At 42.1% G+C, this 18,445-nt stretch overlaps 1 protein-coding gene across 1 annotated transcript in view; it reads right to left on the bottom strand.

Annotated features, from left to right (window-relative positions):
- Creb5 (cAMP responsive element binding protein 5) overlaps positions 1-18,445 on the bottom strand; it is a 397,047-nt gene that overhangs the window by 303,927 nt on the left and 74,675 nt on the right. Inside the window, exons 2-3 of the mRNA XM_021190043.2 lie at positions 9,950-10,021; positions 3,710-3,803 (exon numbers count right to left, since the gene is read on the bottom strand). Coding sequence (XP_021045702.1) covers positions 3,710-3,803; positions 9,950-10,003 — 148 coding nt within the window. The 5' untranslated portion in view covers positions 10,004-10,021. The remainder of the gene's footprint in view (positions 1-3,709; positions 3,804-9,949; positions 10,022-18,445) is intronic.

Genomic DNA, 18,445 nt, shown 5'->3' with positions numbered 1-18,445 from the left:
TGTGTGTGTGTGTGTGTGTGTGTGTGTGTGTGTCCCTGGCTATAAATAATATACCTTGCACTTCAATCCCCATTCCAGTTTTTGTTGGATTTTCCATATATAGAACCTTGGAACCCTGTAAAAATAATACCGTGCTGGAGAAGCTTGACAGATAAGATGAGAGCTCTCTAATGCCCAATGGCAGTCCAATTACAATAGCCCACATACTGTCCTCCTCATCGTTGCTAAAAATTTGACTGGGATTTTCAATTGGAATGAATCTGCATATATAACAACCTATAATTTTGTTATTTTTATGTGAAAGGAAATTGCATTCTACAGATCCTCCCCTCAAAGTGCACTTAATAACTTCTGTCTCTTGGGGCTAGAGAGGTGACTGAGCAGTTAGGAGCACTTGATGCTGTTGCAGGTGACCAGGGTTCAGTCCCAGGCCCTCGCACAGCAACTCAAGTCCATCTGTAACTCTAGTTTCTGTGGACTACAGTATCCTCTTCTGACCTCCACGGGCACTAGGCACACACACACACACACACACACACAAAAAAAAAAAAACACACACACACAAACACACACACGCAAAACACTCCTCTGTATTAAAACTTTCCTTGTCATGAAGTTATATTTCATTTGAACTAGGACGACTGAAAGTGACCACTATCACCCTTAGATTCTGAAACTATACCATATAGAACAGATAAGAATGAGAGGCCCACAGCAGGAGAGGCTATAATGGGTCTTTTTGTCCTCCTAACCCAGCACCCTACCCCATTCATGTCCCTATCTACCCAATTAGAGTGAGGAGTCTATGTTCATACTCTACCCAGAAGAGCAGACTCACTTAAATACCTGTCACCTGCAGTCACTCTCTGTGACATGGCAAGGATCAGTGACGGTCAGTTTTGAACAGTACATTCTACTCAAAACTAGCTGGTGTTTTGGACATGCTAGGCAAGCATTCTGGCACTGTGAAATTTGCAAACAGTGAAGTATGTAGTGATGCTATGACCTACTAATACTAGCCACACAAATGCACAGCTAACACCATTCATCTTCATACGATATGTCAAGTCTTACTTCATCTAAAATGCAAAAGCTTTTTGCAATTAAATATTGTTTGACTTTATATGACCCAGCACAAGGGAAGGCCTGGGCCAAGTAGTGGGAGTGGGTGGGTAGGAGATCAGGGGCAGGGGGTATAGGGAACTTTTGGGATGGCATTTGAAATGTAAATAAAGAAAATAATAAATAAATTAATTAATTAATAAATAAATATTGTTTGAAGAATGAATCAAGAAGAATTTGGAGAGTTTTGCTTGATGTTCATTTACTATTTGATTTATATTATCATGATGGGACACTAAATAGATGTAAGGCAAATAATACTGACCTGAACAAATTTTAGTGGCAAAGGAAGTTTTAATGTGTTGAAACAAATCAAGATACAGATGTGCAAAATCTCCATTCAAATTTGTAATCATAAATATGTTCAAGCCTTAATCATAAAATTTATATTTTTGATAAATAGATAATTTAGTTACTTCTTGGAACAAAAAGAGTGAAGTCCAAATATCCAACAGAAAGGCTAATTCAATTCAGTGTGGACAGCCCTGGAATGCAACACACAGCCAACATTAACTCTCTAGATACTAAAACATTGTATCTGTACTAGACAGCTCTCTATTCCAGAAAACCCCACGGAATTCTGAGCATGCAGAGTGAGAAATAGGCTCTGAGATCGAGCACTTCCCTGGAATATGAAGTCATTTCATATTAACTTCAACACAAACAGAAGGAAGCAGATAAGATGCACCATTGCCTTCATCATGCTGTCTTCTCTGTGTTTCTCACTCTCTTCATTTTTTTGCATAATAAATTTCACAAATAAAATTAGGTTTTACACTCTCCATTGCTTTCCACCTGGCCCTGCTCAGGGTTTGTAGTAATGGCCACAAACTAACAAGGGTCCAGGATGTTTTAGACAGTAGAGAAAAAGGGGCCTCACCCCATTGTTCATGTGGTCACAGGTTTCTGGCTGCTGTTGTACAGATGTTCAGATGAGACTTTTTGTAGAGCCAGGCTACTCTGCCTGGAAGACTGCTTACACTACTACTTACTGCTGGAGCCCCAGATCCTACACACCTGCTCTTTGGAATACTCTTCCTGCCTAGAGTAGGCAACCTACTCTAGGAAACCAGTTTAGGAATTCAGGGAATAGCCCATAAGTTTCAATATTGAGAGTTGGGTTTAAATATTGGCTGCTTCTGCACCCATGATCACTTCTGAAACACAAAAGTTGGACCGTCTGTACCTTGACAGACCAGGAAATGACATAAGACAGGGCATCCAATGGAACCTTCTATGGTTCTTGTCACCTTCTCATGGGACGTTCTGCACCTCTTGAAACTCACAAAAAGCTTCACCAGTCCTGAATAGCAGTTTTATTTATTCGAAAGAAGACAAAAGTGGAATGTAGATGTGGGCGGTGACAGAGGAAAAGGCAGAGGTCCCTTTGAACTGGTCTCCTGAGCTCAGACCATCGGCCCATGCTCAGACCTTTCTAGTGGCTTGTGAAGCTATGATGACTCAAATACATCTGCTCACATGTGTAACCTGGCCCCGCCTGACTCAGAGGGTGGTGGCCCAGTGTACCAGCTGGAGCACTGATGATCAGGGACCATCAGAACCACCCTGTTTGGAGATTCCAGGATAGCCTTTCTAATTTCTTGCATGCTTCGTGGTAACATACTGGCAATTTACATACGATTTAGTAATAATGGCAAAAAATAAATCCCTAGAAAATTTAAAGACAATGAAAGTAGTAGGTCATGTGACCTGTGGGTGTCTCTTCTGATGTCTATTATAATTCAGGCATAGGGGTGTCATCTCCTCCTGAATGTCAGGGAGACAGGGGTATGGGTCAAATAGTTCATGTGAGAAGGCAATGACCTGGTCATCTTGCTCGCGCCTGTGAAACACTCGAACCTCCTTCCATTGGCCCCTCATATTTAGTTACTGAAATATGCTGAAGAGATGCAATCATTCCCATTTGATGGAGGAGGAAACTGAGACCCTGAAGCGTTCATTTATTTGTTCAAGGTCACATGGCCAAGGCAGAGCCCAGCTTAGCTTTCAAGTTCCTCATCCCTCTATCTTTACTTTTTTAATTCCTCTATAAGACAGGAAGATGTGGGGATTAGTTGATGGGCTAAGTATTATTCATTTTGATCCCAATCACTGAGCACATTTCTATGCACCATCTCTTTGATCGCCCACTTAAGAGACAAGTGTTATTTCTTAAGGAAACATTCCCTGAGCATCCTCTGTGTTCCTTCTCCCTACAACAGTAATTCGATTTAATTAATTCAACTAATTTTATTTAAATATTAATTTATCATTAATCACTATTTCACAAATGAGCCTTGATTTTTAGCCATATGTTCACATGGAAGACTACCCTGGTATCCATAAAGGCGGGAAACTGATTAATCCATGTAACTGCAGAACAGTGCATTGCAGAGGTTCAGTGCACATTATTACTTGTGAGGCTAACTTTGAAAATAACATGGAGCCAAGTTTAATGCAACATATAAAAATGAGAAGTTACATCAGGTATGGCCAGCCACGCCTATAATCCCAGCACCAAGACCGGAGAGGCAGAAAGATTCAGAGTTGTGATGCTCCAAACCTTCCCTGCCTGATGCTCTCTTACCTGATAGCATATTGTCTGTTTTTATTGAAGGGAACTTCAAAGTCATCTCATGCTTGTGCCTATGAATCATCAGATGGTCCTCTGTTGGGAAACGCTGTCAGGTGAACAGAGAGAGGAACAGGAAACATTCAGTTTGCAGCACACACTTGATATCAAAGAGGAAAAGACATTCAGAATAAAAAACAAGAGAGACTAAAAAAAAAAAAAAATCGGTTCTGAAAAAATATATATCATATGAGTAAAGTTCCATGCTGATTTATACTTGTGTGCTGGATGTGGGAGGGGATTCCTCCCAACTATACACAGCTATGTACACTATCTTGTCCATATGTTTGCAAAAGGCTTGCCCATGTGGCAAAGGGCTACTAGTAAGTGCTCTCTGCCTCTAGTCACCCCAGAGTTCCTCACACCTTCCCCCAGAACTTTCCCAAAGTCCTCTGCTTCTTGTATACGTCCAGTTGCACTAACTGACCAGGCAATCACAGACTCTATGTGTTTCTTGAGAACTAGAGGTTTCCATCTGGTGGTTGGGGGAGGAGAACTTTTCAAGTTCAACGAATTTGAACTCTGTCTTATCTTTTGCTAAATAATGAAACAGAAAAATGCAAAAAGCCCTGTTGAAGGTACTGAAAGAACGCACGCTCCAAAGACACAGTGTGCCCTGGTGCCTGCCTCTGATAGGAGGCCTCTTAAGGAAAGATAGCAGAACAGAAAGGAACACGTCTCATGGCCCCAACATGTGACTAATGGTGGCAGAGAGTATAACGTCCAACATGAGGAAATGGATGGAAATCTGGGCAGCACTGGGAACATGCGAAACCATGTGGAACTTTCTGTAATGGTAACTGCTTTACATAATAGTATAAAATTAAGTCAGAGGCATGGTAAGTATGCTAGACACTATCTACAGATTAACCAAAAATACGTGAAATGCATGACATAGGAAGAATTTTGATTTATGTCAGACTTTGGAAAAGAATTCCACGCCATGCTTAATTTTTTAAATATATCTACTAATGTATACGGGATGATGTCTTTACGGTATGTTTCTGTTTACGAAAGCCTAGTCCCCATATTATCTGGTTTATTTTAATTACACATATGATTTCACAGTACCATGACAAATTATTTGGGGTGTTCTATACTGTGCACACTATAGTCAGTCTGCATTTATCTGAAATTTTCAGGGAATGATGTTAGGGTTGTCAAAATGTTGCTTCCAATTATTTTTGGCCAGTTCTGGCTCTCTTGTGTTGAATAAAGCCATGTGGTGACTCTGTCCATTGCATCATGAACAAAAATGATCCTGACACCCAGAGGCAAGTGTCTGCTTGCTGCTGTAAACCTCTGTCACTTCCCTTGTTGAATTCGTGGTATAGCTGGGTGACTCATACCAGAAATAGTGGCCCCACATTCACTCAAAATCTCTCAAGGGTTATGTTAAATTCTAAAGGAGAAAAGAAGAGTTTCCTAAAATTCTACCATAGAAACGTAGCCATGAGTACAGCAATGAGCATTGTGGTTTGGCTGCAAAAATTTGTTACTGAGCAGACACTAGCCTGTCCTGTCTCAGGTTGGTATGCTTGTAATGATTAAACTGAATACAGTTTCATTACACATTGACTGAACACAGTGAACTGAACATTGATTATTAAAGTCACATATAAACATAGGAAACACATTCTGGTGAACATTTCTGAGTCTCTGATAACTTGAAAAGAAACTCAGGATGGTCAATATGAATCTCTTTGTACACCACAGTTGAAGGTTTTTGTTATTTCTTCTTACATAGAGAATGGATTTGTGATCAAACAGGACTCCACTACTCTGAAGCCCACGAAAGGTTCGGAAAGCAGTTATTTACTTGGTGCTTGCAGCATAGACTGCAGAGTTTGCAAACAGTGGCACTTACACCAACTTGTGGTTACCCAAAGGTTTGTTTCATATAACTGCAGCTTTTCCTCTTTCTGTATTATTTATTCTCTTGATTCTCTTAGCACCAAATATTTAATAGTAGTGTACATGAGTTAGAGAGAAAAGCTAATGTGATATAAACAATATGGTACTATATTTCATTTAGTATAATAAACCACTTTAAGAATTTATTTTATTCTATGTGTGTGTTTTGCCTGCATGTATGTCTATGTGACATGTGTGTGCCTAGAATCCATAGAGGCCAGAGGAAGGCATCTGATCTCGCAGAACTAGAGTTACAGATGGGTGTTAGTTGTCATATGGGTGCTAGGAACTGACTCAGGCCTCTTAGTCAATGCTCCTAAGGCCTGAAATACCTCTCCAGCTTTAATATACTGTTTTAAAATAATGTTTTCTAAAGATTTATTTTCAAAAGTGTGTGTGCATGTGTGTGTGTGTGTGTGTGTGTGTGTGTGTGTGTGGCAGAAGTGTGTGCAGCATGTGAGTGCAGGTGCCAACAGATACCAGAAGTGGATATCAGATACCCTTTTAATTACAAGCAGTTGTGTGTCAGTTAAAACAGGTGCTAGGAGCCCAACTTGAATCCTTCGTGATATGACTACCTGCTCCTGACCACTGAGCGAGCTCCCTAGCCTATAATAAACCACAATAACCAGGATGAAACATTTAATCAGGTTTGTCTGCTTTGGGGTTGTTTGTTGTTGTTTCACAAAGGCTCACTACCCAACTACCTAGCCCAGGCTAGCCAGGGCCTCAGAATCCTTTTCCTTAGCCTTTTGAGTTCCTGGATTATAGGGACAGGGCTATAACACCACATAGTAACTAAAGTTGCCTTCTGAATGAGACAAGTAATCACAGATGGTAAATAAGTGAGATACATAGTATAAAAAAGACAATGGAGCTGGAAACAACAACCTACCCAGAGGATAAAAGACAGAGTGAGAACACTCGCCTCTAAGAAACCAGAGAGTATAGCAAGTGTGGTCCTTGTTTCTCCGGAGACAGAGTTCATGTTTACAGATTAGATCTCCCAGGACCTTGCGGTGTTAGAGGCCATCCCCAACAGAGGAAAGTTTCTCTCCAAGGAGAGAAAGTGGAGCAGGGGAGTCTTTCCATCATCCCCTCCAAGCAATGGCAATCCTGTTTCTTCATCTTCCAGGTGCCCTAATCTTGTCCCCAGATTATAGGATGACACTAGGGCAAATGCTGTGATATGGTCACATACAGCACACATATAGTCACACATATAATCACACCAGCTGATTTGACTATGGGTTACTAATATTCTGCCAGCAATGACACTCAGGACTACCGGCTAATGTCTACATCTTTGTCCAACTAAAAGATGAGTATAGAACAGTTTGTCAAGAAAAAGGAAATACTTTCCTAAATAAAGGGCACACCGACTTCTACATACATCATTACATCCAAAACTGAGGGTGGGTGGGTGCGTCTTGGAATTGTCCTTTAAAATGGAGACATTACATGAATCTTAATTTCTCACATGTATACAACATTTTCCACAGTCCACTTAGCCTCATGAAAGAAATACCTTGGCTTGCTCCTTCAACACAGCATTCAAAGCCATTCAAAATGGGGTCTAGTGAAGAACTGGGCTAGGTTCCTGGGTTCAAATCCCCAGTGCCTAACAGAGAACATACTTAAGCCAAAAGTCAACTGCACTCAATCCCCTCAGACTTTGCATGGGACTTGGCACAGTCTTGCTCTCTCCCCTCTGGGATCAACACAGCTGAGATGTCCACTGCCCTGCAGGATGCTCTACGCCCTCTACCTTCTTGGCACTATCCCTTCAAGCTCTCCTGTTCCTTCCCGCCTCCTCACTGGTGTCTTGATCTTGACTAAAAACACCCTGGCTATCCTTCAGCTGCCTCCCTCACAGGCTGCCCCTGGATTGCCCTGCTTCCCGGCACTGCCTCCTGCTCCTGAAAGGCTCCTCTGTGCCACTGCTCCAGCTCCCTTGCCATCTGCCACCCACTCGCTCATTAATCCCTTTCAGTCAGGCCTCCACCCTCTGCTTTCTCCCATGTCTCCTGTGAGCACCTAGCTGCCAAATCCAACAGCCGTTGCTCCGTCCTCTGACTGTCCCAGCTCCAGCAGCATAGGGCACTGGTGACTACGTGACTATGGCATTGGCCGGCTTCTAGCTTGCCTGACTCCAGTGAGGGAAATGCAGCATAGAGCAAAGCATAGGACAGAGCTGGAGAGTATCAGTTAGAAGTTGGGGATCCAGAACAAAGAAGTACAAAAAAAAAAAAAGAAAAAATCAAGGCTATAACCCAAGTGAAACCACAGGCATTGTCCACTGGAAGCAATTTTGATCCTAGAGGACATCTGGCAACCTCTGAAGTTCTTTTGGTTGTCACAGCTGCGGTGTGCTATTGACATCTGATGGGTTAAGATAGGAATGATGCCAAGCATTGTATAATACACCAGATAGTGTCCATGTCAAAGAGCGACTTGGTCTTAGAGGATGATGATGATGCTAAGTTTGGGACAGTATATGTCACACAGCTCAGTACATATGCATAGATAACTCTCCAATCTGACTGATGAGAATCTCACATATAGCTCGATGCTCTTCTCTGCTGGTATTCCAACCCTGGACATAGCTGGGAATTCTCACCTAGCCTGAACCCTAATTTTATCTTGATGGATCTCTGGAGGTCCTGTTCCATAGAGAAAACTTTCATTCCCCGTGCCCCTCCCCCTGCCCCCAAGTAAAGTCAGCTCCTTAGTGTGGTCTGTTGTTTCTTTATGAAAAAACAGTGCAACCAACTAGTTAATTTGTGATTTCATCATATGATTATAGATCTAATGCCCAGACCAGATGTGTATGTTTAGAGCAGTGTGGTTTTCATGGGGCAGCTAGAATGCCTAGACACACACAGGTAAGTGCTGAGAAAGGGTACAGGTGGCTTGTAATAAATAAAACTTAATGTCTATTGTCACAGCCAGGCAAAGCAAATCCCTCCAATCACCTGGGTTCCTTTGGACAAGGAGGCTTCCCTTTGAAGAAATTGAGGGCTGTTTTTGTTTTAGTTAGGAACCAGGTTTTAACTTAGTAAGGAGATATTCTGCATTTACCATGGAAAGTCCTTATCTACTGGGATTTTTTCCAGTTACTTATCAACCTATTCAGATTTCCCTAGTGTTTTCTACTTCACAGGGGCTTTCAAAACCCGTTTGCTCCAACATACATTTCCTCTGTTAGTTTTCTTGTTTACCAGTTAGAAAGAAACACTGGCACAAACTCCTCTGATGAAAACTCTACGCTCTGGCTGCTCGACAGCTAACACCAGCAACAATGTTCTGTATTTCTGGGACGGTGTTTCTCCAAAAACCCCTCTTCAGACTCTCCCAGAATCCTCCAGGAATTCTGGGAAATTAAAATAAGAAGGATATTCATCTGAATTGCCCTGACCCCTAGGTGTTGCCCCACATCAGACTGCCAACACCATCACACAAACTAATGGGAGTGGACCTTGGTTTCCTTGAAGGTATATGAAAATTATGAAATGAGTGTAATCTTCCACGTTAGCAAAATGCTTGTGCTCAGACTCGGACATGTGTCCCATCTGCCATAAAGTAAAGATCTTGGTATGAAAACCATTTCTACATATCTAAACCCCTGGAACGTGGCATTACCCAAGGATAGACTCTTGAGTCAGGAACAAAAATGTCACCTTCAGGTTTAAAGATAAAACGCAAAACTGTAATTTCCACATACAAACAAGATTGGGCATTAGCTGAACACTAAGAAGAGACCCCAAGATTCTATCCTGCAAGCCAAGATATCCATCCCTCTTAACACTTCTATGTCCAAGAACTATAGTTCACGAATAGTCAGTCATGGGGGTATACTTTTTCTCAGAAAGGAGTGGGAATCCAACCCATGACTATGAAACAACTCCTAAAAAGCACCCAGCATGCATGCAAGCAAGCAAGCAACCGGCAGTTGTGAAGTACACACCACCTTCCCCTTTCTGAATGACAGGCCAGCGGAAATGGTGGGCAGGATGTGTCTGGCTTGCTTCCGGAGGAAGTTACTCATAGGGATGTCAACACCACTGTGTTTTGGGGTGAAAGGGAAGTATTTCAAACTCTAAAGTGTGATCTAACAGTAGTGAAGATGAGAGTCGTGATGTAAATGGTTTGGGAGAGGCTGAACGCATTTCAGTGAGGAAAGAAAGCCCAGTGGATATGGTGGCCCAATGGGAAATACCCTTCCAGGGGACGGGAGAAGCATTCCCTAGCAGCTGGAGCACAGAGGATCCACACACTCACCTGGGAGCAGCCTGGGGCACTGCAGACAAACGGCCTCTCCTGCTCCAAGTTCATCTTGGATTCCTCATAAATCTGAAGGGTTAAAGGAAAACAGAAACCCATGAAAATCTCTTTCTTCTGCTTTAAATGCATGAGAAAGACAATCACGGGGAGACATCTCTTGCCATTCCCTAAACTGAAAAAGTTGCATACGAACACAGTGAACATGGGTCCCGTATTCCAGTTCATTGGTTCTCCTGATTCCAGTTCCTAGTGTGCTTTCCTTAGCACATATAAAAGAAGCCATAATGATGTTGGAACCTGAAGCCTGCCTATTCAAAGGGAGCTGCTATTGTCAGTTAGAAGACCCCAGCGAGATCCCAAGGCAAAACACACCACCTCAATTCTACTGAGAACTCTGAAACTGGGAAAGCCAGAGGGAGACTTTTCAATTCTGTGCTCATCCTGCAGAAATTGAGTGTGGTCAAAACTGCCTTTGCCAATGGTCCCAGTGCCATGAAGTGCAGCCTAGCTCTGTGGTTAACACACCTGTTGCTGTTGGCTTTGTTTCTTTTTAAATGACAGGAAGAACTATGCAAGTTCAAGGGACATTACTTACGTGATTTTCTAAATATCCTAAAACCAGTATTAGAATTGTGTTTATGCATTGCATGCCCTTGTAAGGGTCTGTGGGTCTGTTGTTAAGCTTCAGAACCTACTGCCTTAACACTGCGTACAGGAAGCAATGTTGCTTTAAAATGCTGCCTGTGGGTGATTCCAAAAGGAAAGCAATGGCAGCTTGGCATCATGGATGAGTCGAGTCCCACTGTGCAAGTTTGTCTTTTTTGTACATTTTATATCTCCTTCTCCAAACACTAGTCTCTCATCCTGTCATTTTTCCAAAATGTAAAGTGAGGAATATTTGCCTTAAATAACATTGCCAGTCAGAGATGAAAATGCAAAACTAAAAACTGGGATGGGGGGAGGTAAACTTTCTTTGCAGGCAGTTTCTCAACCTGTGGGTCACGCCCCGATTGGGGGGGGGAGGTCATTCACAGGGGCCACATATCAGATGTCCCACATATTAGATATTATGTTACAACTCATAACAATAGCAAAATTACAGATACAAAATAGCAATGAAATAATTTTATGGTTGGGGGTCAGCACAGCATGAGGGTTTTAAAAGATTGGTGTTTAAGAAGGTTGAGAACCGTTGCTCTAGAAGGACCTCACACGGGCTGATTAGCATAATTTTATGCTTTCCTAAATTAAGCATTATTATGTAAGCTCCTTTTCTGAGTTCAAATTTTTCTTATGAGTTAATGTTCTTAATTTTTGTTTTTCAATGGACACATATTTATGAAATATAAGGTAGAAATCCAACAACTCATATGTGGCCTGTGATGTTCAAATGGTGGTAATGAGAATAGCTCCTTTAAACACTGTGTCTTGGTGCTTGGACCATGTAAACCTTTCTCTGCCACTTCTTCCAAACATATGTAAAATGTTTCATGTTTATGTATTATATTTACAAGAAGAAATTAAAACCTAAGTGTATTTGAAATCTCTCTGCTTCCTCTTATCTAAAGAAAGTTATAAGCAACAAAAATAACTTCTTTTTATTTGTTTATTTAATTTTGCCATTGCTGATCTCAGAACATCACTGCTTCTGATGACAAAAAGAGCAATAATTTTGATTGGGGCAACAGAATAACCACAATAAACTAGCTCAAGAAATAGAATAAAGTAGCTTATCCTTTAATTAAATCTGTCATGTTTGTCTAAAAAAAAAAAATTCTGTGCTTTCCTGGAAATGCCTCTGTGTCTGTGAGTCTGTCAGTTTGGCAATGGCTTCATGCCTCAGTGTCCCCACCTTGACAATAGGTGTAGCAATATCTATCTTAGGCCCCTATGTTCCTGTATCTGATTCCATGGTTCAGGGTCTGTCAGACATTTTGAAATCATGGAGAAGAGTGGGGGTACCAGGGAGGTAAGAGAAGTTACAATTTAACTCCTCATTTGCCTGTGTGGCTCTTTCTTGGGGGCCACTTGAGAGCCATGATGGAACAGCATGTTTACAATCAAAATGAAGATTACATGATAGTCAAATGGGAGAGCTCTATGTATGCATATTTATGGTGGACATCAGAAGGTGATAATTAATGATAATTAAATGAATGTCCCAGCAACAGCTACTGTCTAATCTCTAAAGAGTTTAACGAGCCAACGTAAGGGAAGAGTTGGCCAAACTCAGGGACTAAGTCTAAGGAGAAACTGTCTTTCTACCATAATCGCTGCTCGATCCCAGTCCTTGACCCACCAACATGCTGGCTTTCCCTGTCAACTTGGGCTCAGTGCACCAATATTCACCATCTCTGTTTGACCTCCTTAGTCACGAGTTACAACTTCATCTTCAAACATCTTAGAACCAGACTCTGATATTCATGCTTGAACACATTTCCTGAACCCAGCCCCCCCCCCCAGACTTACTCTGAGGTTCTGAGCTTCTATTGTGTGACTGACATGTTCAGAGGAATACGATTAATATAATTTGATAAATACTGGCATGTATTAGCAAAAGACTTTATACTTCCAGAGACACAATATGAGATGCACTAAGTCTCTTCTCAAACAATTTAAAGCACACGCAGCAGTGCATTCCACTGTTACTACTGTCCTTTCCGTTTATGTTCCAGACAGAGACGAATCTGTAGCAACTTATTACATGATATGCAATAAATATGGAGCAAATCTGTTTGGCAGCATAACATTGAAATAAAAGTCTTGAGGCACACAGCCGTTGCTAATATAAAGTAGGTTTTAAGGGATCAGTAAGGTCTAATATGAGTGGGTGTATGTATACTGTACAAACCTCAACTACTTAATTTTGATGACCTACAGTTCCCACATGCAACTCCTGCAAACAACACTGGCTTGCTAATTCCTCTCCATGTAGGTGCTTGCAATAGACTTTCTAAATGGAACCACCCTGCCATGTAGACCTCATTACTTTTATCAACTGGTATGATCTGGCCTGATGTATTAGTCAAAAGGCATGGTGGATTTTTTTTACGGTCTATTATTATGGTTCCTTTCTAGCACATGGTACAATAATTACACCATCAGACCCTTACTGAAGCTCCACATGAGTTCTTTTATCACCCACCAAATGGGGCAAATTATTCAGATGGTCTCTAGCCAGGTTGTTCCACACTTGGTCCTCAGAAGCAAGGCCTAGCATCCTCTCATTTCCCATTCAGATATTTTACAGGCTGGGATTTTTTTTAATAAACCAAGTTTGGTTTGGCAATTACCACAGCCTAGGCTCCACTGCCTAGCGCTTCCATAGTAGGCGTTCAATAAATATTTGTGGAATAGATAATGAATCTTGAATCATCACAATAAATTGTCCCAAACAGCCTTCTGTTCTCAACTCTGGAGGCAACATTTGCCCAGTATCAAATTTCAAGAGATGAGAGATTGTGTGGGACACGGACTCTTCTCTTCTCTGGGTATAGTTTTAAGACATCTCCCCAGACTTGGTAGGGGTGGGGAGCCAAAGGTGCTTTTGTTTGGTGGACAAAATTAGGAGGAAGCCGGTTAATATCTGTTAATTCCATCAGATATCACAAGCAAGACAACCTGGGTCACTGGGTTTTTCACAACCCTATAGACCACCCTTTGAGGAATTCTGACTTTGGCTGCACAGATGAGAAATAGCCCCACTGTGGCAGATGTTTCTAGCACTTAGTAGTTTTTAAATGGCACCATATTAATTGTTCTTTCCCTACCGTCAGGCTCACTGTTCAGCTAAAAGGAACACTTCATGAGTCTAATTCTTCTCAACCTTTTGGAAAACAATTAAAGATCCTAATAACACAGTTTAGTCTCTCACAAAGCAAGGTTTCCCCAGTGGACCAGGAGATGACTGACTGATTTACAACTCAATCCCTCCACTGATGCTGAGTCCCACTGGCTGCCAAGAATCTCTTTCTTTGTTCAGGGTTTGACCCCACAAATTCCTAGTCTAAAATGGGAAGTTGCTCTGTAATGACTGAGGTCACCAATCCGTTCAAAGGTTTTTCTGGCCATTATAATATGCTTGGAATTAACTGTTTCCCAAAAGTCAAACACCGAAAGAGAAAAGGCACCCTGAAAAACCTAGAGAGCCTACACAAAATACTCTAAATACATGCTTTCAATGTAAGGCTGACACTTGAGCCAGAGTGAAAAAATTTGACTCCCTCTGGTTTGCAGTGATCAGCCAAAGGGAATATTTCACCATTCATCAGCCCGGTAGAGGCAGACAGTGATAGGAAATTTGGAATGAGAAACATTGCTCGTATCTGAAAGCCTAGGACCAAAAATAATAGGAATGTCTAAGATGCAAACCGAGCATCAGTGACACCATCCCCAGTGCCATTTACCTGGTTATGGGAGCAATTTACCTGGTTCCAGGCACAGCATAGACCTTGAATGTTAAACTCTGGCTAGCATCTATTGCTTACCACAAGACTAGATGGAATCTTCTTGGGAGAGTTCATCTGAAACATGGCCCCTGCCTTATTGAACCTCCTGACCCTTGAATGGGCTCTAGAGAAGCAAAAGGCCCCTCCCAACGTGGGTGAGTGCTTGAGGAAGTCCCACGGAGTGAGACTCCAACTCTGCACTGTTTTCTCTGAGAACACATACTACTTAACTAAATTTATTACAGGCAAAGCCAATTTGACATTTAGACCCAAAGACATGGCACTATGGGAAACACGCATACTACTCACAAACACATTCCACACTCTTTTTATTCTCTGTCAGATGACCAACCCTGCCTCACATCAAACACGCAGGCAGGATCCCCTCACACCACATTAGCTGTCAGAAATTAAGCCATATATATATATATATCATCTATATCTATAGCTATAGCTATCTATCTATCTATCTATGAACAATATAAATAAAGCCACCCTAACTCATAGCATTTCCTCATTTCTAAAACGGAATCATAGTAGCCAAATATTTGAACCCAGAACCCTCCACATGAAAACTGTCAGGAAGGATAACTGGCCTTAACTTTGGGGACTTCCAATCCATCTTGATATTTCAAATCCAAACAGTATAACTTGAAATATAAAAAAAAAAATGCCTCTGAATTTCAGTCCAAGAAAGTCACTGGCTTTGTGAATAGATCTTTGTAGCTCTCTGAGTGGATCTGTACTTATCTTAGTGTGTCTGTCTTCTCTGTGTAAAACTGACTCTTTGTATGTCTACTTCTCTGTGAATCTTTGTCTTGCCTCCCCCCCCCTCTGTGTGTGTGTGTGTGTGTGTGTGTGTGTGTGTGTGTGTGTCCCCAACCCTCCTGGGTTGGCTTTGCTAGTGGAGGGATCGGGTCAGCTCGTTTCCTGTCCCTGTGTTATTCTTGAAGTGCACTGCAGTTGGAATCTGAATTTCATTGGGCCCGTATTATTTGCAGCTGTGTGACCTCTTTAACCCTGCCTTTAAAAGTGACATTTCAGCCCTCCAGCTTGAAATGCCTGCCTGCTGCTGAGTTTTCCAACCAGAAAAGGTTTAGGCCCTGGAATGAGACTGTCCCTTACAAGGAAGGATGGCATGAGTGGGGTGTGGCCCTGCACAGCTTACAGCTGACACTCCTTCCTAGAGGTGTAGAGCTGTGTGTGTTTGCCTAGAGCTGAACATGACTCCAGCGAACCAGTGGAACAAAATTCTCTGCTTTTAGAAATGTTCACCATGCCCTCATATCCTCCAAAGCTCAGGCTGCTACAGGCTGAAGCAGAGGCCTCTCCAGGACTCTGTCACATACTCCATCATTATAGAGACTGTCAAGAGCTCCCTTCCCACAAGGCCCCCTGTTCCCAGAAGGAAGGACTTCCAGCAGCTTTCATCTCTGGAAACTGACCCCGATCTTATTCTCAGAAGGAGGCCCAAGGAGGAGTGAGTGCTGGGCCTCGGGGCCTCTCCCCACCTTCTGCAGGGGCCTGTGGTTTTATATATATGTGGCGTTTATAACCATATATTGGAAAGCATTCCGGTGGGATTGGTTTTTCATATGTTACAGTCCCCATCTCTCTCTTTTTAAATGTTCCATATGTTTCTTTAGGTATGTGGGCTTTCTGCTTTTTTTTTTTTTAAGTCATGGGCTAATTGGAGCTTTTGTTCTCCCTAACCTGTCTTCTAACTTTCCTATCTATGAGTTCAATAGTTCAGTGCGCATTGGCTGAGCCCAAGTGCAAGGCATTAGGTTTGCAGCACAGAGAAGCCCTAAGCATGGATCCGCCTGAGTGTGTGCACTCAGATCTTTGCTCTTCTTGCTTCTGTCCAGTACAGTATATTTTTGCAGAACATCTCCCATCTCCAAGAAAACTGTGTTTGACATGTGTGGTTAACAAAACACTAGGATGGTGTTTGTCTGGGTTTTAAGGAAGTATTGAGTGTAACTAAATCACTTGGCTTGTTTCTAATGGGACTGGATACAACCTCAAAAGGAAACAGCCTGCTTTCTCATAACACTCAGGACAAGCAGCCTGGGGGTGCCCCCATCCACAATGGGGTGGGCCCTCTCTAATTTAAGAAAAGCCTCATAGGCTTCCCTTTGGCATGATGGTTCCGAGAAGGTGTTTCCTCTTTTGAAGCTGCCTCCTCTCTCAGATGGCTCTACCTTGGTGTCAAGTTGTCATAAAACCAGATGGCACAAGGGAGGCATCTTTAGTTTTCCAGGAAGTTCGCTCTTGCCATTTAAAATAATTGCCCCTTGGAATCTTCAGGCGGAAAAATTATAACAGCAAAGAAATGAAATTCAAAGTTGGGTGTGTTCTTTACAAGGTCAAAGGTGGCTTTCCATGAAGCCAGTTTCCCACCTCCGATGGACTCTATTGTGCAGTATTCCTTAGTGTGCCTAGGATGGCCCATTCTCAAATGGAGCTGCTGTTTCCAGGAGTGGTCTTTTATGGTTTTTTTTTTTTTTTTTAGAAGATGTACTTATTTATTTTTGTGCATGAGTGTCTTGTCTGCACATATGTATGTACACCATATCAATGCCTAGTGCCCACAGGGGTCAGAAGGAGGTCTGAATCCCCTGGTCCTAGAGTGAGGCAGGTGTGAGGTGCTGTATGGGTGCTGCCCATTGAACCCTAGTCCTCTGTAAGAGCCGCCAGCGCTCTTAATCGCTAAGCCACCTTTCCAGTCCTACTACTAAGCTGATTTAAAAGAAAGTCATTATCTTCAGATATCGTGAAATGTCACAACTTTTTAATCTTGGTTTTCTGTGCACTTGTGTGAATGCTAGATAGTTTGGCTAATACATTGTTCTATCCCCAGAAACTATGTATGCCTGATTCATGCTCAGTGAGTTAAAACATCTCCTGAATCTGTGTGAAGGCACCTGAGAAGACATCAACACCAATGGCAGCTATACACAACTTCTGCTTACCCTAAGATGAATGCATTGATACTGATCCACTAGGAGGATGAGCCTATCTGAATGGATGCTTGGGTCCAGCAGAAATCTAGGCTTTCCTGGGCTGTGTTCTAAAGAAGCCTATAGTTATATTCAGAGGTGAGTATGACCACTATCAGCCCAATGCCAGGTAAGACATACCCAAAGACTTGGTTCAGATTCCCGGTGTACAGTGTTTTGAATATCAAGTTTTCAGACACTTAAAATACTGGTAGATTTAAAGGCCATGCTAAGTGAAAAGTAAGTCAAATATGAGAAGGGGTTGGGCTGGGGTTAATAATTTAGTTCAGATGGACTTATATACCTCTCCATATATACCATACCATACCTATAGAAGAGAAAGAAATCACTAGGTCAGTAATAAAGTAGCAGGTATTTTTAGAAGTAACTTAGCACCAGTAGCTGCAGAATCCAGGTAAGTTTCCATACTATTGTGCAGTGTGGGCACAGCGAGACCAACACAGAACCTGGAAGAGGTAAAGTTACTCTGTAAACCCCGATCTGCTTAAGGACAAAGTAACTCCCTGGAATTCTGGGAGTTCTAGTTCTTGGGAAGTGACAAGCTACGTGTTTTTACACCCGTAAACATGTTTGATCCATTTTACAGGAATCGCATGTGGGCAGGAGGTACTTCGGTAGGAAGTACGTCAGTATGCATGCTTGCCCCTGATTGGACCTGATGGGAAACACAATGAATTGTGGGTTTTGTCTTTTTAGCCCCAGCAAAACACAACTTGTGGCCACTCGCTGGGAACTCAGCGGTGGAGCTGACCAAAGCCCATTTTTCTGGCCAGTATTTAATTAATGCTTGCTTCAAATTTGGCTCAAAATTGTGGAACAGGTTTTTCTCTTGAAAATGTCAGAATTAAGAAACCCTGGTCTCAGGTGTAATGGTGCTAACTAACTTTGTGCTTTTTCATGTGTGATAAATGCCTCCTCTGCTCATCACTGGATGTTCTAGTTTGGTCTCTGTTGCAGTGTGAAAACGCGGACCAAAAGCAACTTAGGAAGAAAAAAATGTTTTTGGCTTAAATCTCTTGGTC

The sequence above is a fragment of the Mus pahari genome, chromosome 2 (genome assembly GCF_900095145.1).
Source record: "Mus pahari chromosome 2, PAHARI_EIJ_v1.1, whole genome shotgun sequence".
In the NCBI taxonomy this organism is placed as follows: Eukaryota; Metazoa; Chordata; class Mammalia; order Rodentia; family Muridae; genus Mus; species Mus pahari.
Note: the sequence above shows the minus strand (reverse complement) of the source record. Positions and strands in the feature narration are given on the sequence as shown.